This window comes from Poecilia latipinna, unplaced genomic scaffold (genome assembly GCF_001443285.1).
Source record: "Poecilia latipinna isolate Pla-1442-1.1 unplaced genomic scaffold, P_latipinna-1.0 Scaffold446, whole genome shotgun sequence".
NCBI lineage: Eukaryota > Metazoa > Chordata > Actinopteri > Cyprinodontiformes > Poeciliidae > Poecilia > Poecilia latipinna.
In genome coordinates this window covers 217,590-243,594 of record NW_015113062.1, presented here as the reverse complement: position 1 = coordinate 243,594, position 26,005 = coordinate 217,590, and the positions used below count along the sequence as shown (strand labels likewise).

The 26,005-nt window shown below is 38.3% G+C and overlaps 1 protein-coding gene across 3 annotated transcripts in view; it reads right to left on the bottom strand.

The window, feature by feature from the left end:
* The window catches only part of phkb (phosphorylase kinase, beta), a 121,861-nt gene that overhangs the window by 94,469 nt on the left and 1,387 nt on the right, over window positions 1–26,005 (bottom strand). For 2 of the 3 annotated variants that reach the window (XM_015038582.1, XM_015038581.1), the window contains exons 2-4: window positions 21,705–21,791; window positions 6,740–6,878; window positions 2,417–2,516 (exon numbers count right to left, since the gene is read on the bottom strand). In XM_015038582.1, coding sequence (XP_014894068.1) covers window positions 2,417–2,516; window positions 6,740–6,878; window positions 21,705–21,791 — 326 coding nt within the window. Of the gene's footprint in view, window positions 1–2,416; window positions 2,517–6,739; window positions 6,879–21,704; window positions 21,792–25,391; window positions 25,510–26,005 lie in introns of all 3 variants that reach the window. The other variant, XM_015038583.1, reaches the window with a different exon arrangement.

Below are 26,005 nucleotides of genomic sequence, written 5' to 3'. Positions count from 1 at the left end.
TGTAGACAAATAAACAGAAGACATCCTTTTGTCTGCAGCAAAAGGTGGTTTCACAAAGTGCTGACTCAGGGGGACTGAACACAAATGCACACCGTTCAGAGTACTTTGTGTTGAAATCTCATTGGGATACATTACAGCTAGTGATTCTGATGTGATCAAATGTAAAATGAATACTTCTGCAAAGCACAGTGCGGTCCTGGAACCTGTCACCGTTCGTTGCCGGCGCTTTAAGTCTTAAATCACATCCGGCGTTGCAGCAGAAGCGGCTCTAACTGTGCCAGTGACACATATTGAGCATAATCTTTTATTTCAGAGTCAACATGCTCGTCCCATGAGGAACAACCGTAAACGGCTGCTGTGTGGGGCGGACTGTATCCTGCTCTGTGGCAGATAAGGGTCACATTCAGGTCACCCAATCTGTGACATGGTTTGCAATAAGCCCTCCACGATTTCTTGGCTACGTTGTTTTGTTCGGTGGTTTGTTGGTGGCTTTGTGTGTGTTTGCTGCATCGACTCAGCTCCATGCTAAATCACAGCTGTGCTGCCAGTCCTGTCATGCAGTTATAAATAATTGGCCTTTTGTCCCATTTTTTTCCTCATTTGTTTTCCTTTTCTCCCTCCTCTCTCTCTCTCTCTCTCTGCCATCTCAGTCCTGAAGCCTTCCTGCCTTTCTCCTTGATTTTTTTCTCTCCTCAAGTCTTCCTTTTCAGCTTTCTATCATGCACCCTACTGTTTTCATTCATTATCCTTTTGCTCTTTGTATCTTTATCTTTTCTTTTGCAGACATCCCATCTTTTGTTTGGCGCTCTACCGTTTCCCATCCTTTTCTGCCTCCGTGTTGCTACGTAGTTGGGTCATAGTCGAGACCCTCTGTCCTACTTTTCCTGGAACTGCTCCACTTCTTGCCGTCCCACAGCAAAAAGGATATAAACATAAGTGTGCATAGAGAGTCCAATGAGTTCTGCTGCACATATTTCCATAAAAGATGCTTTTTTCTTTGTTCAGTGGACCACCTGAATCTCACTCCAGTGAAGCCAAAATGTCAACTGGCTCCACTTTTGAAAAGTTTGTTATAATTGCTACAAAGCACAATGAAAAGTTGAGTTTAGCCCCCAGGGATTCTTTCTAATACCCCACTGTAATGGGAATGATCTGAAACAAGTGATGTTAATGGGATTTAAAGGTACAGTAGCACAGTTTGTATCCCTGTTGCCTAGCAGCCAGAAAGTTCAAGAATCGAATCCTGGGTCTGGTGTCTTTCTGCATGCAGTCTGCATGTTCCCCNTGGGNTCTCTCCGGGTACTCCAGGTTCTTGCCATACTCTAAAAACATGACTGTTGGGTAACTTGGTTTGCCAGATTTGCCATTAGGTATGAGTCTGTGTGCATGGTTGTAATGTAGGGATGAACCGACATAAAGATTTGAGCCAATATTGACAGCTGATAGCAGATATTTATCAATAATATGTAAATATTTTACAATCCTATTTTGACATTTTGAAAATAATGACCCCACTGCTAACCCAGTTTTACTTATTGAATTGATTCAGATATGTTAAATAATGACTAATATCAGTCAATGCTGATGTTGGCGCCAATATATCATGTATCCCTAATTATATGTCTAGTGTATCATTTGTGTTTCCCTGGCAACCTGTCTAGAGTGTATCCAGTTTACCCATTTTATTTTGGTAATCTGAGTGTACAACAGTTATTTGTTGTGAATAATAATAAAATTCAATGTTTCATGTGATTGTAAAGAAAAAGACATGAACCGCCCTAAAGACAGACATCGGAGCCTGGTCGCGGGGTTATTTTGCCCAGCACACGGCCTGTGTCACATCTTCAATAAAACCTCCATGTAGTTCTTAAGTGCTGGAGACGGGGCCATGGTGAACGCCGCTTTGTGTAATTAACTGTGTAAACGCAGCTTTGTAATTAAGACACAGGAAAGCTCTTCTCTGAATTAGGTCATGAAGGTCGAGACGAGATGAAGCAGAGCGGCTTTCACAGAGTACACACAAACACACGCGTACGCAGCAACAGAACACACACTCTGAAAAGACGCTGCTCATGAAGACCAACAACAACATCCAGAAGATCCACTTGGCCCTAGTTTGGCTGCATAAGGCAAAGCGTGTTCATTACGTTTTCTGCAGACGTGGCATGAAATTTTCCCGTTCAGAGCAAAAGTCCGAGGTAATTAAAGGATAGTGTGTTATTAAGCCCTGAGGACTGAAGCATCCATCCGCTTCCTGTTGTCATTTGCGGGAATAGGAACAAAGGAAGCAAGATGCCTCCGCTGCTTTAAAGAGGCGATCTGCGTGGAAACGCACTTCTGATTGGAAACTGTGCATAACTGCAGGCTTTCCTGATGAAAACATGCAATTCAAGAGCAGATGCTGGAACAGACTCACCTTATCTGCCTGCCTCATGTAGCAGTAGAGGATCCCTCTCATACACTTGATGGCAGAATGCTCCAACTCGTGCGTGCGGCCCAGATCATCATCGATGCGCCTGCACAGTGAGGGAAGAGAACTTTAACAGCGCTGTTCACACGGGACAAGAATGAAACAAGGGAACTGCTGGTCTCTCTAACAGAACAGAAATTATTACATTCTCACAAAAACAGACCTAAGAGAGGCTTAATTAGCATGTATCAGTAGAACTTCAGAAGTCAAATTGTTAATTATAGCATCTGACCACATTCTACTGACAGCAAAGCAATAGATACAAGACACTTGGCATCATTTCTGCTCGTCTCTTGAGTATTTAAAAACTTTTCAGGCTATGGAAGAATAGGGCCAAAGCCTGTCATGATAAATTATAGCAGAAGTTATTGCGATAAACGATAATATCATTGTTCTGAGATCATTTTACCATAACACTGCCTACACCGTGTCATCATCTGAGTTTCAGATGATGAAGATAGTCGTACATCTCTTGTCATCATCACAGTTGTTTCTGTTGGACAATGGATCGTTTCAGAAATGTGAAGACATTTTGTGAGTGTGGAATTTCTGTTAATGGTAGAATAAAACTTTATTCATACCTTATTTTACAGCATGCCTACATTTGTTATTAGATTGTAAACAAATCCCCCATTTCATAAAGGGAAGGATTGTTTGTGTAATTATAAATGTGTTGTCATTCCTATGAATAAATGAGACATTTTGCATCCAGGTGATATTTTAGACACTTGGATGTTACGGATGACTGACCGGTGTTTGAATGTGGCCTCCTATGACCAGATGTACATTTCCCCATGTTGGTTTTGCTGGCAATGGGGCCGTAAGGCTACCCACACTTTAAATGGAAAGAAAAAATGGAAAGCAAATATGAAGCTGAAAAATGGCTAAAAAATAGCTGTTAATCCATCTATTGGTTTATAGACTAGTAGTTTTCTTGGACAGAAATGATCAAGAACAACCACAGTTCTCAATCGAATTCACATTAGTCAAATTTAAAGTGTAATGGAGCCACTTTTTAACGTCAAGCCTCATAGCGTTGATATTAACATGAAAAAACATATAAACTTAAAAACCCTTCAAGACATAAAAAGCTATTTATTCCCTTCACCCTTAAGATTTCAACCAGCTTCTTACTATTACAGTACAAAAACATTATTTTTTGTATAGGCATGGTCTGAACAAAACCATGGTACTGTAGCAACATTATTTTAGCTTTTGTCATCTGGGGAAAAAAATCCTTAATGTTTTTTTTTCTTTTAGATTTTTCCCTTTCATGTTCTAGCATGTTTTCACCCGAGTTAAAGTGTTGCTTTATCCTGTTCATCTCCCTGTACTAATTATTGCTCAATAGGTCTTGCTATATATTTTATTCCTTTGTATTCATTTCTTGGTTTATTCCTGCATTTTTTTTCTTTGTGCATTTGTGTTTAGTTTCTCTTCATCACCATGTGTTTCACCTGACAAGCCACTCATCTAATAAGCTCTTGATTTGTTCAGCACTGAATTCTCTGTATTAACACCCTGATTGGCAGCTAGTTCCATGCACTGTTTGTTCTTTTTTAAATAAAAATTCACTAATGCCGTTCACCAATCACTGTTTCACCACTAAACCTGGCAGATTGCTGTAGACCCTCAGTGGGGGTGCAGAGCGCCGTGGCTACAGGCCGGGACCGTGTGCGCATACTGATGGAAAAAAAAACGCAGACTGACGTAACACCTGGGATTCGAGGTCAAAGTTCAGGTATTACTTCAACTTCTGAGATGCTAAGAAGCTGTTCCCGGTTGTATCAAAAGAAACTCCTGGCTCCCAAAACGCATCATAGCAAATGTCTAAAAGTAAAAGAAGTAAGACTAAAAATATTATTCCAGCTGCACAGCATCTAAAACCACAGGGAATGATTGTCCAGAAAACAAAAAAGAACAGTGTTTTATCCAAAAACAAAAGTCTACAAAGAACAAGCATAACAGAGCTACTCCAACATGATGTCAGCATGAGTAGCACAATTATAGATCAGTATTTAGTGATGGAATAAATAGAAACAAGACACTCTTGGCAAGATTCTGTTCATCTCTTGAGTATTTAAAAACGTTTTCATGCTATGGGAAAAGAGGGAACAGGCCTGTTACGATAAGTTGTCAGAAGTTATTGCGATAAATGATAATATCGGTGTTCTGAGACCATTTTCAAGTAATTTAACAGTAAAGGCATAACAATGCAAGAACGCCACTCAAAGATAAAAAGCTTTCTTTTCTAACGAACATTAAACACTAGAACAACAATAGTTTATTTACTTTATGAAGACTTTTGTCATCCAGACTTTGGTAGTAAAATATACAAACATGAGGAAAAACGACCATGCAAATGGAAATTATCAATTTATTATAAAATTAATCAATTCATTGCTTATTGCATCAGGCTGGAGAGGAAATATGTAAAGTAGAGACGACTGTCCATCCTGTTGGACAAATACATAGAACCTTTACTCAGCACTTACCATTTTATGATTACTTAGAAAATTAAGAGAGTTTTGACAGTAGCAAAACTACATCTACCCCAGCAGTACATATATAAAACATTAGCATAAAGGTCAAAGGAAGAGCTGAAATCATGTGCACTTAGATCAGGGGTTGTAGTAATTCCAGCCACTCATCAGATCCCTGAGTGTCTCACACTCGCTCAGACACACATGCGGCAGCTGACTCTGAAGTAAGTAATGGCACAAGCCAAGCCTGTCAGATGAGAATCATCTTAATTAAATCCCAGTGACAATTCTAATAGGAGGCAGCCATGACTGATGACTGGGATGTGCCGCTGGTCACATCACTGGAGTACACTCTATTTTTACCCCTCTCTTTCACTCCGTCTTCCCCCACAATCTAATTTCCTCGCTCGCTTTTCCTTCCCATCCCTTGTTTTTCCTGGCTACGCCTCTTATCTCCTCACACACTCTTTCTGCTGACCTTACCCCTCCCTGATATTCCTCCCGTTTTCCAGCCTGTTCCTCAACTGCAAACCATTTTAGTCCCAGCATCATCATATCTTCCTTTCTCCATAGTTTTCTGTTTTTTCTCTGTCTTTTTTTTTCATTCACTCTTCAGGGAAATGCCCTTTTCTCAAGACACTAATCAGTGAGGAATTAATCAAATAAGGGAAGCTGATAGAGAGAGGATTTTTTTTAGCACTTGAGTGAAATGCTAACATAGCACTCGTTTTAACATCTGAAGACATATTAGCCGTTTATTTCTCTTTTTTAACATATTGTGTTTTGTAAACAGCCCTGAATCATTTTAGGCTTCAACCATTAATTTCAACTTTTGTTTTATAACCTGACATGGATTTTAAGCTTCGCCACAAATTTATTTATTTATTTTTTTTGCTGTTTGTTCTATAATATTCTCTAACAAACCTCCAGGACCTCAAGAGAACAGCTGGACTCACAGCTAAGTCCTAAATTATTCATACTCCTGGCAGATTTAGCCATAAAGTAATCTTTGAATTTTTCCAGCTTGACTCAGAGGTTTTATGAACGTTGCGTTGTGGCCTGACGTGAATCTGATAGTGAAGTTAAAAAATGAAGGCGATGGCAGAGTTTTCTTCCTGCCTACAGCCGTCATCATCAACAATAACTCTGAAGAATTTTGAATTAATATACGAGTTGCAATGTATAATTTCCCTTTGGGATCAATCAAGTATTTTTGAATAACAAAAAATCTCAATAAGCTAAAATGTCGAACATGTTTAATGTTTAAAGTTCAAAGGGTATGATTATTTTTGCAAAGCATTATATGTTTTTCTTTAAGTTGCTATCCAGGGACTGACATGTTGAGGAGATTACACTCAGTTTCATTACTTCATGAAAGTTTCGGTTCAATTAAACACAAAATAAAACCATAAACTATTGCAATCAAGAGAGGCTTTGCTCATAAAACAGCAGCCAGGAAAATGAGACACACAATCACCTGTGTGCGAGTGTGTGTGTGTGCGAGTGTGTGTGTGTGCGTGTGTGTGTGTGGTGACAGATATTCCACAATTACACGCGGTCCAGCTCTGCCAAGTAATCATGCAGTATTACCATAATTACGAAGCACCTCATTAATTAGCTAAATTAGTCATGAAAACAGCCCCAAAAATAAGCACAAGATTTCAAATATATCATCAGCTATAAGCAGTGACAAAATCAGGAGGCTTTTCAAATCATAAAACAGCCTCATCATTTAAATAAAGATTCAAATGACGAAACATAACCCGTGTTGGAGAGATTGACTAACCGGTATGCCATGCCCAGGGCCCAGGCACAAGCAGCGCAGTACAGAGAGTCCCGGACCTTTGCCTCCTTTATGTCGGAGAATGTCTTCACGGGGAAGAGCCCGGTAGTGGGGCTCTGGTAGTTCAGGATGGTCGTTTTGACTGGATAAAGAAGACAGAAGAGAAGGAGAGGAGCAAAATGGTTCTTAGTAAAACTCCAATGATGGCTGCAGCCTCAGGCGCCTGTCTACTCAGGTCTTATGTTGTTTGTCTTTCTTGTTGCTGTTCTTTGGATGGGCTGTACTGAAATTAATTCCACTTTTGTGCAATGACAATAAAGGCTGATTCTAATGATTCCAGTTCTGAAAACTGAAAATCGACCAGATTAATGTGAAGTTGTAGTTGATTTCGAATGGGAAAGAGAACACAAAAAACTGTGATGCTAAAAACAATGTATGCAAACAAGGAGAAGTAACAGAGATATGGGACAGATTGAAGTTCTTAATCCATAAGATAAAATCTGTAAACATTTCATTTCATTCTACAGTTCTCTGGTTTGAGAAGAAGAAGAAGAAAAAAAAGTCTTCAGATGCAGATTAAATTCTAATGCCCTTTTAGTTTTTGAGGGAGTTAGATTAAAAAAAGTCTATGTCTATGACCATCACATTTTGCACAAAAGCAAAATGTGCTTTTACTTTTGAATAATAATTAAAAAAAATAATAATAAGAGTAGCAAAAGGACTGTGATAAACGAGAAATACTTGGACACAACATGTCTAACTATGGACCTTGCAAAAAGGACAAACCTCCAAAAGAGACTGCAGACTAAATGTCAACAGGCTATTCAGGATTAAACTGTTTTAATCCATTTCATTCCAGTTTTGTTTCTTTTGGACTGAAAAAAGTGATGAAAATAGAGATTTGAACGAGACTGATGGCCTTTTGGTCCTTTATTCTAAGAACGGTGTTGCTATTTCTTCTCACCCCTCCCAGATAGATATAATAAACCATAAATTCATTTCTTTCTGTACTACTTGAATGTAAAAGATGAACAGGCTCCTTCAGCAACATTAACAGCAGCTTTCATCTTCTTATGAATCTAATTGAATACAATGCATTAAACTCCACTTAATTCCACAATTAGAATAAATAAATGTGCTAATCATTTTTTTTTCCTTTTTTGACTAAAGAAGGTCAAAGCTGACTTTTCATTGAAACTCCAGTTTCTTTCAGTTCTTGCGAGTTTCACAACAGAAGCAACTTGAACCAAAATGCCAAAAGTTGGATTTAGCATCTAATCGTTCCCTTCAGGACATGCGTACTCTTCTCGCTTCATGTTGGAGCTTTTCAGATGTTCAGACTGTGCCGGTTCGCTGGCTCCACGCTGAGAGCACAAAACAAAGAAGTCGTTACACAACCGCTGTTAACAGTTCAGTTTTTGCCTCAATAACTTTGTTTTTTTCTCTCTACTTCTGCATCAACGTCAAACAGGAAATGAAGAAACGAGCCGAGGGAACTTCCTCCTTTTCAGCCCCTCATGTTTATCTTAACTTGGAAAACCTTTGCGGTTTACATTACCAATGTAGAAAAAAAAAAAAAAAAAGAGCCATAAACTTTACATCCACATTGGTTTAACACTGAATCTTCCTAAAAGTATCTGAAGTATAAACCTGCCAACTGTAAATACAAATATAAATCTGCCTTGCCTTCCGGTAAATAGCTCTTCTGTCTGATTGTGTCGAGATGCGTAGTAGTGACTAAACAGATGGTGAACAAGTATCAGGTAATGCAGGCAGATGGCAAACACTGTAATTATGTCTAAGTTTAGCAGGTGTTAGACTGCAAAAAGCAGACTCGTTTAGATTTACAAAATTGACCATTTCTGGCAACGGGGTTAATCTGTGTAGAAAACAATAACATCCAGGACGTGATTACATCTGCTTTCTGCCTCATTTCGTTTTTGGTGTCCCCGTTAAACATGTCCTCGTGTTCAAAACGTAGCTGCAGGTTTAAGTGGTCCCATGTCTCTTTTTACAGTGATCAGGAATCTATTTGCTGGATGGCTGCAATTTTGTGAGAAACCAATTTTGCATCCCTAAGTGAAATTTTCTGTATATTTTTTAGCACGTTTAAATGTTTCAGATCAAACAAATTAGATTTTCTTTTTCTTTTTTTTGGCAAAAATAACCTGTGTTCAAAAATTGTTTTTTTCATTTATAAATTTGAAAAAGCCAATAAAACCAACTATCACTGTGTGACAAAGAGCAAAAAGAGTCAACCCTAAAGGTAAAACACCCAGGAAATTATTGATTGAAAGCATTAGAAAGTACAGTTTCCACTGGCAAAGACAATTAGAGAAAATCTAAATAAAAAGTTTTAGAGTGATTGAGTCAAAATTCAGACTTAAATCTGATTAAGATGCTCTGACATGTCCTTAAGTATGTTATTTATGCTCAAATTTCCTCCAAACGGGCTAAATTAATATCATTTATCAAAGGAAGATAAGCAAAATTGATGCAACAGCTGATTGTGGTTATTGCTAACAGCTAAGGATGGCACAACCTTTCCCCTTCATAAATAAGAGTTTCTGGCTGCAAGGCAACAAACTGAATTTCTACATTGTTAGGAATAAAAATCTAGAAGGTGATGCATACATTTGTATTCAGCTTCCCAGAAAATGGTGAAATTTTATATCCTTAATAAAACAAGTGTATTTTTATGGTTTTAATGTGACAAAATGTGAATAAAAGCTAATTATGTACAAGTACTCTCAGCAAGGCAGCAACATGTACGCTAGATCTGAGCTAAACGGCCTGTTGGTATTTATTTTAATCCCCACACTTCCACCTTAAGCTAGTAAAAAATCCCAGCATCAACAAATCATTCTAGTGAGACCTGAGAGAGAGGAAAGCTCCACGGCAGATAATGACCAGAGTCATCTCTTTGGGAAGAAAAAGATGGGTCTAAAACATTCAGCTGGGGCTTTATTAGAAAAATCCAGCAGCAGAAGAAGACAGAGTAGGAATAAGATTTAAAAAAACAAAAAACAACAACGATGACTGAGGACAGGACAGAGGTTTAAAGCATAAACACATCATAATCCTCTAAAGTATCACACAGTGACACAGAGAGACGTGTCAGACAGAGGTCTTCTCAATGATAACTAATGTGTTCAGAGAGACGGCTTCATTTTTCCTCCTAACATTATTCCGCTGCTAATAAAAGGCCCATCCACTATGGATCACACTTTCATTCAGGACGAACAAGAGAGAGGAAGAAAAAAAAAAAGAATCAAGAGTGACTTCAAAAGAGACAGAGGAGGACAGACATTATGATGAAGATGTGTGTGAGGGTGTGTAAGCACGTCAAGTGGAGGCAGAAAGGATGTACGAGTGAGTGCGAGAATAAACAGTGGAAGTAGTGTGTACTAGATGGAAATGAAGGACTGGAGCGGTGTGTGGGTGAAGTGGTGAAGTGGGGATGGCTGTCGTGTTGGCAGAGATAAAGTGATTAATGGGATGAATTAGATAGATTAATAATAAACCTCTCAAAAAGTCCACCTCCTGGTAAAGTACTAATGAAGTACCTGGAACACACAAACATACAGATCTGTGCTGCAGCCAACTGGTGAAGGCTAGTCTCCCGCTCTTATGTGAGTACTGCAGTTAAAAACGTTCAAAATACACAAAAAGTTTTAAAAATTTAACTGAATTAAGTCTGTAATGCTCCTTCTATTTAATATTTGTAAAATTATGTTTAATTCTATCCATCCATCCATTTTCTTTACACCCTTGTCCCTCAGTGGGGTCGGGACAGGTCGCCAGTCTGTCGCAGGGCAACACAGAGGCAACCAACCATGCACACACACTCACACCTAGGGGCAATTTGGAGAGGCCAATTAACCTGACATGTTTTTGGGCTGTGGGAGGAGTACCCGGAGAAAACCCATGCATACACAGGGAGAACATGCAAACTCCATGCAGAAGGACCGGGGCCGGGAATCGAATCCACTTGCTGCAAGGCAAGTGCAGCCCCATGTTTAATTCTATTTTTTTTTTTATTTGATGAAATATTGCTGCAGCTCATACCATCAAAATGTCTCCAAAGAGTCATTGTGGATGGAGTGCTGCACTCCAATAGCAGTCAGTCTTGCAACAAAACCGTAGAGGCCTCTGACTGGAGACACTGTTGCTGTATGACAGCATCACGACTCATGATATGCTAACAACTGAATTTAGCAGAAACATGTCCTGGCTGACACACATTATTCGCAAGCAGTGCTAATCCACCTCATTTGCTTTTGCTTCTTTGAATTTCTATCAGTATGTTTAGAAAGCAGGAAGACGTTGAGTAAGAGATCGAGTATTATTTAAGCTTTTGAGATTCTAATCAGCTGCATCAAGGTAAAAACCAAAACAAAACATAATACTCTGTTTCTATGGTTACACATCATGGGAAGTGGTCAAAAGTAAAAAATAAAATGTAGAGCAAAAATTCGCCCAGGTGCATATCTTCTAAAACAAGAGGAAATAATTGTCCAAATGTGAAACGTCTCAACCTAAAAATGATGAACAGACATTTAGAAAAAGAATGAATCATAACTGGCTTTACAGAGTTACTCTACATGCTGCCACCATGAGCGAGCTATTAATGAGAATACATAATCAATATATCTGTACAGAGTAAATTATTTTAGGCTCAACAGTGTTAGTCTAGATAAAGTGCTTTGCCAAAGATTTCACCCAGTTCTTAGAGGGTTTTTTTTATTATTATTATTATCTCCATTTTCCACGTAAGGCGAGGGGTGATTTATTTCTGCAATGCTTTGGAGAGATTTAACAATATATTCTGGATTAAAAAGTAAAATAATCAGCATAAGCAGTGGAGTTGAATGTTGTTTGGTCTTGGGCTAGAAGTTTCTCGGCATGCAAATCATCTGTTGTTGGGAGTTTTCTGCGCCGCCATCCATCAAGCTAATGTCCCACTAAATCAGCAGCTAATGTCTCAGGAACACACAGGCTGCTCTTTTACAATGGGCCATTTCACTGCTCCACCAGGCTGAAGAAATGATAACGAGAGAAAAAAAATAACAAAAAAAGAAGAAAAAGAAGCAACATGATACCTTTAAAGAGATATCATGAGAGCAAAAGAGAAACACAACCTGCTGTGATCATTTATATTAATGTTGAGGCTGGTAGAGTATTTTCAATTGCTTGAATTTGTGTTTTTTTGTACATGTGAAAGGCAGCAACATAACAAAATGAAATAAAACCTTTATTAGCCTTCTTTCTGCTAGCTGACAGTGTACAGCAACAAGTAGGGGAGGGGAGAATAGTGCTAGGAAAAAAAGCAGAAAAAAGAAAATCCTGTCTTTTAGCCAACTTTATCTGGCAACTCATAGGAAAGAAATTACAGAAATGTGTTGTGGTACTGAGAGCATAACTTTTCAAACTTTATCTAAAATGTACATAAAAAAGGCAAAAATGTTATCCCTTCTAACAAATAACCTATTTTTATTGTTTTAATTTTTTTATTCATAAAATAAGAAAATATAACAATTTTGTTCACTTGCATAAATGAAATATTTTTATATGCAGAACATATACTTTACACTGGATTTTTGTTTCTTTTTGTTTTAGATTTAAATTCTGTATTCCGCCACCTTTTCCCAGTCAGACTGCTGGTTTGTGAAATAGAGTAATTATGGGACAAATTAACCACATGCCCTAGGGCAATACAGTCATTCCTGTATTGGGATTTAAAGGCTATTTTCTATTTGTGTGACTAGATTTCCCTACAGCCCACACACTGCAGCATTAATGAAAACATTTACAACTCCAGTGTGTCTTTTAGCACTATTAAGGCTAAGAAGTGTCCAACAAAGTGACTTTTTATCTCTTTAGCAGAAGGTGAAGGGGACGGGGAGCTTGTGCTCTGTTTTCTCTACACCAGGGTTCTGAGCCAGTGTCCTGTTGTTTTATGGAGACACACTGTCCCTCCAAACCATAAGGCCCCCCTGATCCATGCAAGCAGCTGAGGTGAGAAGGTTAATAGAGCCGTGGGATGAGATACTAAAATCACATAACATTAGATAGCTGGAGTAGGCAAGTTTTATGAGAAAAGTAAGTTCTAACATACTTTTTAGAACTGTCGTTATCTCCTGACAGTATAGAAAATAACAGATAATTTGTTCGGCTCAGTCAGAAAAAAACAATCAGAGCCAGGATGAGGGTCATAGTGCTGTCAATCACCCTTGTGTATGCACCCTCTTTCTCTCTGCTGTGCTGCAGCTTCTCCCTGTCAGCAGAGCCTGTTGTGAATGCTAATGCTAGTTAGCATGGCCACCATTGATGGTGGATAAATGGTTTTCCTGTAATGGTAAGCTATTTCTCTACATGAGGTTGATTGACAGCTCTGAGTCCCTCCTCCTGACTGTGATTGGTTGGTTTTGCCCTGGAGCGGTGCATGTACTAGACAGTAGCTCTGGGAAGAGGTATAGGAAATTGATCTTTTTGCATATTATCTGTCTTATCTAATATTCCCACAACATGATGACCGTTTTAATAAATATGTAAAAAAGTGACATAACCCAGCTTTAAGTAAGTTAACATCCATTGCAACATACTGAATATTGTTGAATTAAAAAGTGTTTAAAGTTTGATGTTAGACATATTATTAGTATTTATCATAATTTTTTTTAATCAAACGGCTGCACAAGTAGCGGTCGCCATTTCTTAAGACAAACTCTTTCTTTCAAAAAATCTCAGAGACAAAGCTCCACATTTTTTTTGAAAATAAATCCAGGACAAAGGCTGTATGTGACCGAAAGTGATTAAAATGTGTTGAAAACTGTGAACCTGTAGCTTCTACAACTCTATTCAAATATCATACAAATGAAACCAATAAAGAAAAAAAAAAAAAAAACTTTTACTCCCATTTTCTAATCAGTGTGAGCCCCACAGCTACAGCAGCCTACCTTCTGCCACCAGCATTATCAGGCAGCAGTCTGAGTCAGTTGAGTGCAGCCATATTGGCACATAAATGAGAAACCAGAGAAGTAGCAAAGGGAGGGGGAAAAAGTGAACGATGAACCGTAAGAGACGGAGGGAAAGCTTCCCTTGCTATTCTCTTCTTGATAAGAGAAATATAGTGCTTAATCATAGCAGCAGCAGCTTAATGCCGCTGCTTTCGACTGAGCTGAAGGGAACACGGCACAGCTGACGAAAAAAATAAAAAAAGTATGGAGAAAATCTAACTGGTTTGATTTGTCATTGTCATCCAGCCTCAACCCTCTCCACCTCTTTTTCTTGCAGAAACTAAGCGAAAGCAGGTATATTGGCGAAAGGGGCCTGTGCGCCGGCGATAACAATGTTGGCTTTGTTCCCTGCTGGGATTGGACGACGGCTTCCAGCCGCCACCCAACACAACAATTAGACAAGCTCGCTGTTTAAGGCGCCGTTCCACAATCTGGCAGAGGCTTTTTTTTTTGTTTTTCTTAAGAATCTATGAGGTTTCAACAAAACCGCTGCTCTAGGCAGTGCTGCGCTCACTGATAGCAACAAATTGGTTTTAACTGAGAGCTACACCTGTTGCTCATTCAGCTCCCTGCATTGTCTTCTCTCATTTTCTAAATGAATGCCAGCTAATGAAAACACGCAAGCCGTGCACCGACTGACCTTACTGAAAGCATAAACTGAGGAAGAAACGTACACCGATACACGCATACAAACACGTTGCCTCCATCAGAGCTGACCAATGGACTGTGTCATATCTGCAACAGGAGTGTTCATGGGTAAAATTGGTCCATCCAGCCCTGAAGAGACGTTTTCTTCACAGGACACATTGACAATCCGGACGCGGTTCACAAAGGGCAAACTTTCTTCTGCTAAGTTTAAACTGTACAACGATCCAGAAAGACGTGACCAGACCTGGAGGTCACCCGCGTCTTACAGGTCTAGGAATGAAGTTGAATAAACTTTTCAGTCTTTTCAGCCATGTTTGCTAGCATTCTGACAAATACTTGAAATGAAAAGGATTTTTGTGTCACATCTTTTAAGTTCCAATTGAAAGGATTCACCACCTTGGAGGGTTTACCCTCTTTATTCATTTTACATATCAAAAATGTCATGATTAAGAACAACAAATCAACAAAAGACAAAAAGATGGCCTTTTTTTTAGAAAAAAAAAACTTTGCCAAAGCTTTGACAAAATGAGAAATTTATAAAAATATATACCTAGAATAAGTGATTGCATAAATATTCACCCCCTTCAAGTCATTATTCTAGATTGGCTGCAATTACGTTCCCGTTTTTTCTTGCATAACTGTTTGAGCTTTGTCAGCTTGATTCTGAACTGCCATACTTAAATTCAGCCACAAATCATCTTTTGTGGGAGGAAAAAAAAGCGAAATTATGTTGATCATGATTGATTTGTAAAATCAACAAAAAGGGTATAACATGAATGCTTTCTATAGGGAACGGCATGTGTCTTGTTGTTTTAAATAGTTGGGTAAACTGGAATCAGTGGTGTTTCAGTGTTCTGCTGAGTCAGGACTGGGTGAGTGAATCATCTTCATAGATTAAATAATATTAGCTCAGGCTTGTCATATTTGGTTTGCAGAGAACTGTTCTACAGTATAATATCATCCTATACCACTATAACAAGAGCTACATAGTAGTTTATATTAGCGTATGTGTTTATTTGGGGTATGGATTGTATTTAACTGGCAGCTAAAGCATAGCAAAAAGTCTGTTTCACTTATGTTCAATGACAAAAAAGATTATGTCTTTCATTTTGAGTCTCCAGTACACAGTCAATTTAGCTGTGTTTACAATTTAACACTCTTATTCATCACATTACACATTCAGTATTCAAAAAAATGCTATTCTCACAAGCCTATTCTGTCACTTTTGCTCTCAGACAGTACCAGATACTTGATTTTCCTCATCACTGCTCTCTTCTGATCTTTCTACCTGATTTGTCAGAGCTAAATTTTTTGTTTGCACCCTCCTTCATGCCCTCTGCTCATCTGGGTTCGCAATAATCTCAGCCATCTCTCAACTACTCCACACGCGCTCTCTACAATCTCCAGGGTCCTGCTCCAATTTTCCTTCAGGATTCATTTCTTCTTCTCACTTGACTAACAATTTATTTGAGGTTGTCAGCCCTGTAAAAAGGATAATATCCAACGGAAAGTTGCCAAGGGTTAAACAAATGCATACCGTGGTAGAAAAATAATGTTGATTTCTACGTTGCGTCGCTCCAAATTCTGCAAATGTGTGCTTTAAAGATTTCCAAGCAAGACTGGTTGAGCTACACCAGGAGAAATTAGTGCTTCCTTGGGAAACTAATGAGAACTTCCCATTAGCTTGTCACTGTACTGTATCTACAGGGCACAGGCAGAGCTCTTCTTTAAATTAACTCTTTGAAAAATAGTGGTAACGGATGCACTTAGCAAAGAGAAATGGATACAATTCAGGCGACTCAGTACTTAGAGTAGGTTAAAATCAAGTGGAGAAGCAGCATTTTCCTGTTTCTGCTTCTTAGTGCGCGTTAGTGGTAATGAGACACATCGACACTGATGGGTGAGATTACAAATACAGTCACATAATTTACTGGTTCTGATTTTGGCTGATTATTCTAGGGGCTAAAGCACATCGAAAAGGGGAGGGGGGGGGGATGGCGTGCAGATTATTTGATAGTGTATGGTTTTAGTTTTAAAAGATCATCTCTATTTATGTATCATCACATGAGTCCCTAACCTTTAAGATTTTTAATAAGCTAAAAAAAAAAAAGCAGTACAGATTGTCTGGATATTGTGGACGAGGTTGCCTCAATCTTTTGTAGCATATTGTCATTACAATACAATTCAATATTATGAAGAAGGTTTCTTCAGGAAAGTGATGTGATTTTTATAGTTAAACTGCAGTTACATTAGATGCTACTTCCGAACCTATTGATATGTATTTATGCTCACAAAGAACAAATAATGAAAACATAAATAACCAAAATAGTACAAATAACAATCCTGGCAGTCAAAGATAAATCAAAATTACTATCACTAAAAGATCAGTTTTGCAAAAACGATAAATGATACAATAAATACCCGTCATATCAGGTTCATGGGTTTATTGACTGAAAGTGATAGGATTTTTTAGTTTTTAGTTTTTATGTATTCAAGAACAAGTAAAAAGTGATGTTCCGGTGTCACAGATCAGAGCCGAACACTTTTGACATCCAGTTGACTACTCTATGAATTTATAACATCTCTAGAGAAGTCTCATTTTTCTCATAGAATAAAATACAAGTGCATTTTCTGCATGTTTTTAAATCCGTAGAGGTAAAAGGAACACAAACAGCTCTTCTCCTTCACAGTTATTCTAGTTTTCTGTACATGTACAAGCTGATGAATGACAAAACGCAGCTTTAGCTCACCAGATTTTAATCTACGTAGTTATAAATTATTCATGTTAAACACAAACAGATTGAGAATACCAACATCAACGAACAAAGCCAACTAAACCTCCACCAGCGAACGAGTCGAGGCTTCACCGTCAGTCTGAACGTCAAAAGTTTCCCCCCATTCAATGCCGACAACTATGAAAAGTCCAGTTTATGGCCACAGTAGTAACACCAGCACTGGCCCTCAGGGACAACAGGTTCAGTGATACCAGAAACTAATAACCACATGAACCCCAGGGTAACACCTGGTCCAACACTGAATACTAAATGGAGCTCTAGCAGCGAGGATGAAGTGTTGTGCTCGGCCAGTTCCCTCTGCTGCTCTCCGCATCTGCTTCCATTGATTTTGCTCAGAAATAAAAAGCGGGGGGGCAGGGGGGGATGGAGTTTGACATCTTGAGGCAAAACAAATAGAAAAAAAAAGTGCTGCAAAGTGTTCACACATGCAGATCTGATAGCTGTTATCTAAGCAGTCAAAACGTTCAGTTTTGTAGCGACACATCGCTCTCTGTTATCACACTTATTGACTTGTTAAACAAAGTTGTAACTAGTAAGATTAAAAAGCAGAATTCTGTTGAGACATGAGTGTGTATTTTTTAAGCTAATTCAAAACTTTTACAGCTGCTTGCATCCCACCATCAGCTGTTGCTGACAACCACTGTGCTGTCACCAGTACAGTGTTTGCTGAGCTACAGACACTTCAATGCGTTGTGGCAACATCTGCTCATTTCAGTTGTGCCTCTCTATATGCTACATTTCCGACGTTTCAACAGTTTGTCAGCTGCTCTACCAAAGACAAGACGACACTGGTTCTGTTTTATGCATGTCTCCTCTGATGACCTGATCTGGGAAAATCAGATGACAGTCATTTTTCTCTGATTGGAAAATAAATCTATATTTATGGTGAAAAACAAGATTCTTTTGGACAAACACTGAGCATGTTATACAACAATAATTGCTGCATTCCCATCTACCACATAATTGCATAATTTGTTTACTGGAAACACATTAATTTTGAAAAAATAAAAAACTTGATTTTTTTATAAAGTTTTGTTGCTACGGTGAGGTGTTTTTTTTTTTCTTTTTTGGCCATATTAAAATTAGTTTATTTCATAAAATTGCAATGGAGATACTTTTTTCATATCACATGAGTCACATGATCAACAGCCAGGTGTTGCCTCTAGCACAAATCACCAAAAAGAAGATGACAGCAAGTAGTTGTAAGGGTCATGGCACGGCATGTTTTTTAATGACTTATTGCGTGAACAAACTTATTATTCACATGATTTTAATTGTGTTTCTTATTTAATGGATACACTGAAACTGCGAAATTGTGGTCTTTTTCGACATTTGAAAAATACTGATAAACTTTTGCACACTTTTGTAATAGAAACGCTAGTGTCTTCAGTTAGAAGCTTCTTCAGAACCACTGTAAAGCAAACTGCTACAGGAGATCCTTCATGTCCACAGCAATCTGCACATTCAACAACTCCTTGAAGAAAACTGTATAAATTGAGTTACATTTAATCTCCCATCGAGTTTAATAAAGTACTCTTGAATTGAATTAAACAACTCAAATGTACCACCCAATTTGAAAGCATTATTACCTTCTCTTATTCACATCTCCACCAAACAAAGACTTGTGATCACAATATTTTAATCTAAATGTACTTATGTGTTGATCTACTTCACTTTATACTGATAAGTGAATTTGTTTACATCCAAAAGAAAAATCTGAGAAAAAAAATTCAAGGACAATATGTGTAGCCGTGTGGCACCGAGTGTGTGCGTGCGTGTGTGAGTGTGGGGAGGCACTGCTGTTCTACAGTGCTGCACTCTCAGCTGCTGGTAATTCAGCAATCAGTGCTAATGTGTATTTATCTCTCCTGCAGTGGTGCTGCAGCCTCCTTCACTGATTACATATCCTAGAATTATCACCTGCACCGGGGCTCTGCCAGCTATCCATCATCAAGTTTGCGTCCTTCTCGAGTTCTTCAGAACTTTTAGGGGGTTTATAAAACTACTAATCAGAGAACCTTTCACAGATGCAAGCATCTTGTATTCGTTTATTCATGCATTTTATACCCAGACCATATATGGCATGTGGTGGTATTTTTTATCATTAATTCTTTGTGTGACTAGAGAGTGCTCACAGTCTGTCTGTTGAGGTGTTTCTGTCTTAAAAATGGTATTCAGAGTCATTTAGATAGGATCTGTTTATGTGGCATTAAAAAGTTGAGGGAAATGTGCCTGTGGGAGCTAAATCAACTTCCTGTTTAATGGAGATAAATTGGCCAGAACTACAAAACAAAATGGACGACTTCTAAATCTGGATTATGCTATGTGAAGTTATCAGTTTGAAGATGATATCTTGAATTATATAAAAAGTACAATTATACACCCACTTCTGATTCAATTGACATACAAAATTGTTTAATCCTTAGAAAATTATGTTTCATATGACAGAAAAGTGACACACTGCAGATACAGCACCACATTCAAAATCCTTAGGCACAGAAATAAAAAAGCTCAAAACCACCAGAGGACATACAGGGTCTTGCAAAGACTTCAAATAATATTCTGCATTCTTAGCGAATCCCACTTCAGAGTGCAAAATGTGTCAATTAACCAGTTCTAAAATATACCAATAACTTGAATGTGAAACCCACAGTGGCTCAATTTCATCCCGCTGGCTGTATTTTCAAACAATACCATGTTAGCTATATTGACAGATAATTAAAAGAAGAGTCCCATAATGCATATACAGTAAAAGAACAAGAACTTTACAAAGTTATGTTATTAAAAAAACATATCCAAGATTGACTTCCAAGTGGAATTGTTTCCTTGGGCTACGCAATGCACAGCAACAAAGTAAAATCTGTTTCCTTGAAATGTTCATATTGCAAAACATAATAGTAACTCTAAATGTGTAATTCTTCAAGGACCTATACAAAAAGTTGGAAAAACTATTAGATGATTTCCAGCTTTAAAGGGAAAAAGCAAGAGCCCTTATTAACAACAGGGTAGATTTCTTGTGGATTTCTGTCATTTTACAAATAAAGGAGAATAAGATAGATTTTGCCCTTGAGGCAGAGATTTGACATTTGGTGAGTTCCACATTGGGGACTCTCTTGTTTTACAAATCAGAACAAAAAAATGAAAGAAAAAAAAAATTCTGATCCTCCCCTGATTGTATATTTAACTGAAAAAATATCAATATTGCCTTGTGATGGACTGGAGATGTAAGGGTATACCTCTCTTGCCAAATGGCATCTGGAAACGGATAACAGCCCCCTCTCCCCCCAACAGCCCTACAAGGATAAACAGGTATACACCACTGATGGATGAAAGAAACATTATTATTCACCAAGGTCCTGTTTTTCCCTTCTATTATCAATTTCTCGCATTGTTTTTGCCCTCTTTTCTTGCTTTACTAGAGTTTGGTAGCATTAGCTCCTACACAGTGTAAAGGTCTGTCCTACTGGTTATACGTCATTCAGGAAGGTCAAGAATTAAATCTGTCCTGCTAATTAGTGCACCTGGCTAACCAATCCTAAACATCTCTCTGGAAGCAAAGGTTTTGGCAGTTTCCTGGTCTGCAGGATTCAAGAAGAGTTCATAGAAAGCCAAGAAGGAAATACATCAGCAGGAAGAAACATTTGGTTCCCAATGATCTGAGATGGGTTATAAGGTCCCATCTTAGTCAAGTGGAATCCATGATGCAGTAATGTGAAATGACAACAATATATTGGGATGCCAGTAGAAAAGACCTGAAACCTGATAACTTTATGAGAAAGGTAGTCTGGTAAAAACCAGCCCCTGGTTCTGCACAAAGCATCGGGTCCCTCAGCAATTGAGAAAGGGTTGCTTGCTGGAGGCGTGGACTCTGTTGAATTTTCAAAAGACTGGATCTGATTTTACCCAACTGCTAACAGTTAGACGTGACTTATGTAAAGCACTTGTTTGATGAAGCTTACAGGAAACTGTATGCACTGTAAACAACCCGCTTTGGAGAAGGGCCTCTTTGTCAACAATAAAATGTCTTAAACCTTCCACTTGCTCTGAATAATTGCTCAATTTTTGGAAACAAGGCCAGCATGGACTGAATGGCTTTGTTCACCTCCTCCACTGCCATTGCCAAATGACAACCATAGGGAGACTACAATTCTAAAATGGTGCAGAAAATCAAAATTGTGTAAGAAGGCAACGGTCAGCTATGTCAGAGTAGTGCAAATTGATGCATATTTTAGGCAAAGAAGATATTGAGTCAAAAGTGATCACCTAGGGTGCCGTGGTGGTGCAGGGGCAAAGCACAACCCATGTATTGAGGCCTTAGTCCTCATGCCTTTGGTCGCAGGTTCAATTCCCAGCCTGGCCACATGTCTTCCCCCTCTCTCTCATAATCCTCTTTCCTGTTAAACTACTTTCAAATAAAGGCTACTAGAACCAACAAAACCTTAAAAAAAAAAAAGTGGTCAACTAAATTTAAGAACCCCTGAGTTTTCTGTAGGGAGTGAATGAACTTACCTGCATTGTAGTAATGGTCCAGCTTCTCCCATAGGGGCTCATCCTCCCGCTGGAGATTGGACAGCTTTAAAGGTTCATAGATGGAACCTGTAGAGGACATATTTATTACACAAAAACCATCCCATACAGCAACACATTTCCTTTTCTTTACTTCAATTGCTGCTTCATTTGTCAATGTGTGTTGGAAAAGGAAATTAACAACATGGGGTCTTGTTGCAGATATCTAACCAAATGGACTCCTACAAATTTGACTATTTCCAGTTAATGCAAACAAACAAGCAGCAGAGAATAGAAGCCAGACAAGATGTACTATCAGCAATTTCATTTTTTTTTCACTGCAACACACTGCATCACAAAGGGCTCAGATCAAACCATAATAGGCACACCAAGAACTAGAAATTCGAATAGTAATGTAGCACTCAACCAGGCGTTACAGAGTGAGCCGAGAGAGCGGGCAGTGGAGGGAACCCCCCTCTCCTAGGCTTTCTCTATTTTTCCACACACTTTTCTCTTTGTTAGATTTGCATTTTAATAGGTTTGACCTTGGGTCAATACCACAGGTAGCCCTCTGAAAAAAATTCACATTCTTACTTAAATTAGCATAATTTCCATCAGCTTAAAAACTGCAAGGAACAAAACCAATCTCTTTTTTTTCTCCCCCTTTCTGAGATAACCCTTTAAACCGGTGTAGTGGAAAATAACATTATTTCTTACATAAGAACAGAAAACGTGAGCTGTCCATGTCCAGCTAGTTTTAACCACCCCATGGCTAACTTCACTAATGAAAACCACTTGAAGCCACTTTGTCATAACTGCATATGTAGGTCGGCGTCCCTTCAGGGTTCTCAAATGATTGGAGGGGAGGAGCAGAATACCCCTGGATAAACAGAGCGTACAGCTAAAAGTGCTACAGCCCATAATGTTTCCAAAATCACACGATTGCTAAAATAAAGTTAATTTCATTATATTCCAGAATATCAAGTGTCAAAATGAAAGTTTAAGGTTTATGGTCTGTTATAATCTGAAAACATTTGTATTCTGATTATATGAAACCCTTTATTGTTTATGTATTTATGCAGAATTTGCTGCAAAATTAATATTCCTTCTTTCTTGTTTGGGAAAAGGAAGGTTTCTCAACCAACCCAACCTTAAAATCTAATATGGCTGCCGCAACTTTAAGAGGGAGTGGTATGGCGCAGAACGTTAATAGACGCTAATCAGCACACCACACCAGAACGATGAGTTGAACTGAGACAGACGAGACATCTGGACTTCAGGTGTAGGTAGCTTCATCAGAGGCCTCTATGTGAGCTGTTTAACAGAAAATAATGTGGATGCATTTTGAGAAGTTTGTCTGATGCCACCATTAACTGCAGTAATGGCTGATGCAGTGATTTATTAAAGATACACGGCAACAGAAATGGAAACAATTATCATACAGTGCAACAACCTCTATACTGAATGTGCTGCTAAAGGTTTGCATTGCTAATAGCATTAACTTGGTCACTGATAACAGCAACTGGTGAACTCACTGGTCTTTGAAGCTGATACTTGAGCACTGATACTGATTTCAGAGGTAAATAGAACAAGGTATGCAACATATAGGCCACCAGCACCTGGAGCTTCCTAAAATATCCTGTAGATACTCTACAGCACTTTTCTTTGAAGCAGTTTTCAACTAGAGACCAATGTGACTGAACTTACCTTTTCAGATGTTAGGTTTATTAGTTCTACCTCATAGTTTGTCTTCGTACTTGAGCTGGGTTTCCACTAAACCAGCTCAAGTACGGCCTCCGTTTTGTTGAAGGTTATCTTCTATTTCAAGTAAGTGAAAAAAAACCAAACTAGTATAATATGTTTATTTTTGCGGTCAAACAGAGCCATCACTATTATGTGTGTACTTTAAGCTCTCTGGTGAACATCTGGATATATTGCGCAGTTTAAACCATTAGTTTGCATACACTGAATATGCAAACTTTTTATTTACTCTGAAATTAAATCTGACAAAACTTTTTAATTTTTAGAATTACTAAAATTATTTCTATTTGCCAAACCAAAACCTGATCATCTCTGGGTCACAGAACCCGTCTCCTTCCTGAGCGTTTTGATGACTGGACATTCCCATAATGTCTGTACTTGTTTATAAATGTTTGATCAGATAAATGAGACACCTTCAAGTATGTGGAAATTGTTCCCGAAGATGAACCAGACTTGTGCAGCTGCCATAATGAGTCAAGATATCTCTTCCTGGTATCTTGGTTGGTTTCTATTGACTTTCCCCATCATGTCAAACAAGAAAGCAGTGTGTATCAGGTGTGACTCAAAACTCAAGGGCTTTGAGCTTCCAACTAACTCAGGTGTGTCAGTTCACATATCAGAGCTTTCCAAAGCCACATCATCATCATCTGGGTTTTTTGTCATTGTTTTCAAAGTTTTAGTTTTAGACATGAGTAAGTAAATCTCTAACATATTTTTGTCATGAGGTGTGGCTTTATGGTAGAACCAAAATGCAGACATGAAGTGGGAACATGGATCATATCAAGTGTTTAATGAAAAAAAATATCAAGGAGTTCAAAAATCACAGGAGCGAAGACAAAACTCAAATAATAAATTCAACAAACCAGGGAAACACAGAGTTGACGTGAGGATCCGACGAGTTGTGGGTGAGACAGAGGACCTTAAATACTAGGTAGTTGTGAGTATGACAAAAGGACATGGCTGATGACTTAATAGATAACAGGTGTGGGTAGTTGGAGCAGGGATCAGGCTGAGGGGAGGTGAGAATGAGGCACAGGGAGCTGGGGAGATACACAGGGGAACACAAAAGAGAGGGAGGAAACACAAGGGAGCTGAAAATAAGTCTAATATTAAAGAAACACTAAGACTATAGAAAACATGATAAAGAAAGAAACAGAGACATGAGGGGAAACTATTAAAGAGCTAAACAGAAACAAGGCTGATTTAAAAATAATAAGAACTCAAGAACACAGAAACTAGAGTAACCCAAAGGACTAACAAAGAAATAAACCTAACTAGAATCACCAAGGATGGACATACGAAGACTCTGACATAGAAGAATAACTAAACCTAGAGTAAGAAGATAGCTATGAACACTATGAGCTGAAATAAAGAAACACATGAAAAAGAAAGATCTAACAAGAAATCAGTAACAACAAATAAGATATCAACAAAAAGTGAACTAAAACAATGGTAAGTAAGAAGATGAACAGCAAAACCAAACCCAAAAAACCCAGAGTCTTGACAATTTTCTCTCTCATTATTGTGACATTTAGCAAATAGAAATAATTTTGGTAATTCAAACCAACCTAAATTAAGAGAAGTTTGGTCTGATTTAACTTTATCCAATGAGGAAATATATGTTTGTGTCTTTTTATTCCACATCTATAAACTTTAGGTTTCTACTGCATCTCTCTAGCACGTCTATTAAACATATTTCTTAATTAATTGCTAACCATCAAGAATTAAGATTTAAATTCCATTAAATTAGGAGAACAAGCTGCTGTGGGCATACTGCATAATGACGTGGAAAAATTAGCCCAGTCAGTTTTACCATTAAACAAGTAAGACATGGAAAACCATCCAAGGATCTAAAAGATTTCTGAATGCACTTCCTGCCCGCTCTGGCTTTGTGCATAACTCTGACCCATATTCACTCCTGCTACTTACCGAGTCTGTGAACTTCTCGATGGGGCTGGGCAACCGCAGCCATTGAGACAGCCATGCTCAAAAGGTGAAATTAAGGCCAACCGTCTCTCTTTTTCTCTCTCTCAGCTAAATCAGAAATCTACAGCAATTCACAGGAAGCAGTTAGTAGCACAGCGTTAGATTTGACACATGCGCCAATCAACAATGAATTACATTTAGAGGCAATGATAATGAACAACATGCAGAGAATTACAGCACATATTAACAATGACTTGCAAAATTATTCATGCCCACTGATATAATTGTTTTTTTCCAGATTTTATTACACAAAAAACATAAACTTCAGTGTATTTTAGTGGAATATTATGTGGCCGACCAACACAATATCAACTGTTTCTTAATTCCCCACCCCCCTAAAATTAGAAGTCTGAAAAGTACAGTGTACAGCCTTATTTACTTTGGTAGTCCTAAATAAAATCCAGAGCATCAAACGTATTTTAGAAGTTAACATTTTTTTGTATCTCAGTATAAACACAGCTGTTCCATTAAGGTTTGGGGCAGATGCAGCGGCCCGTTTGCCGTTTACGCAAACAGAGGGAGCCTCAGGCCTTCCTCTGAGGCAGATTATATCGATG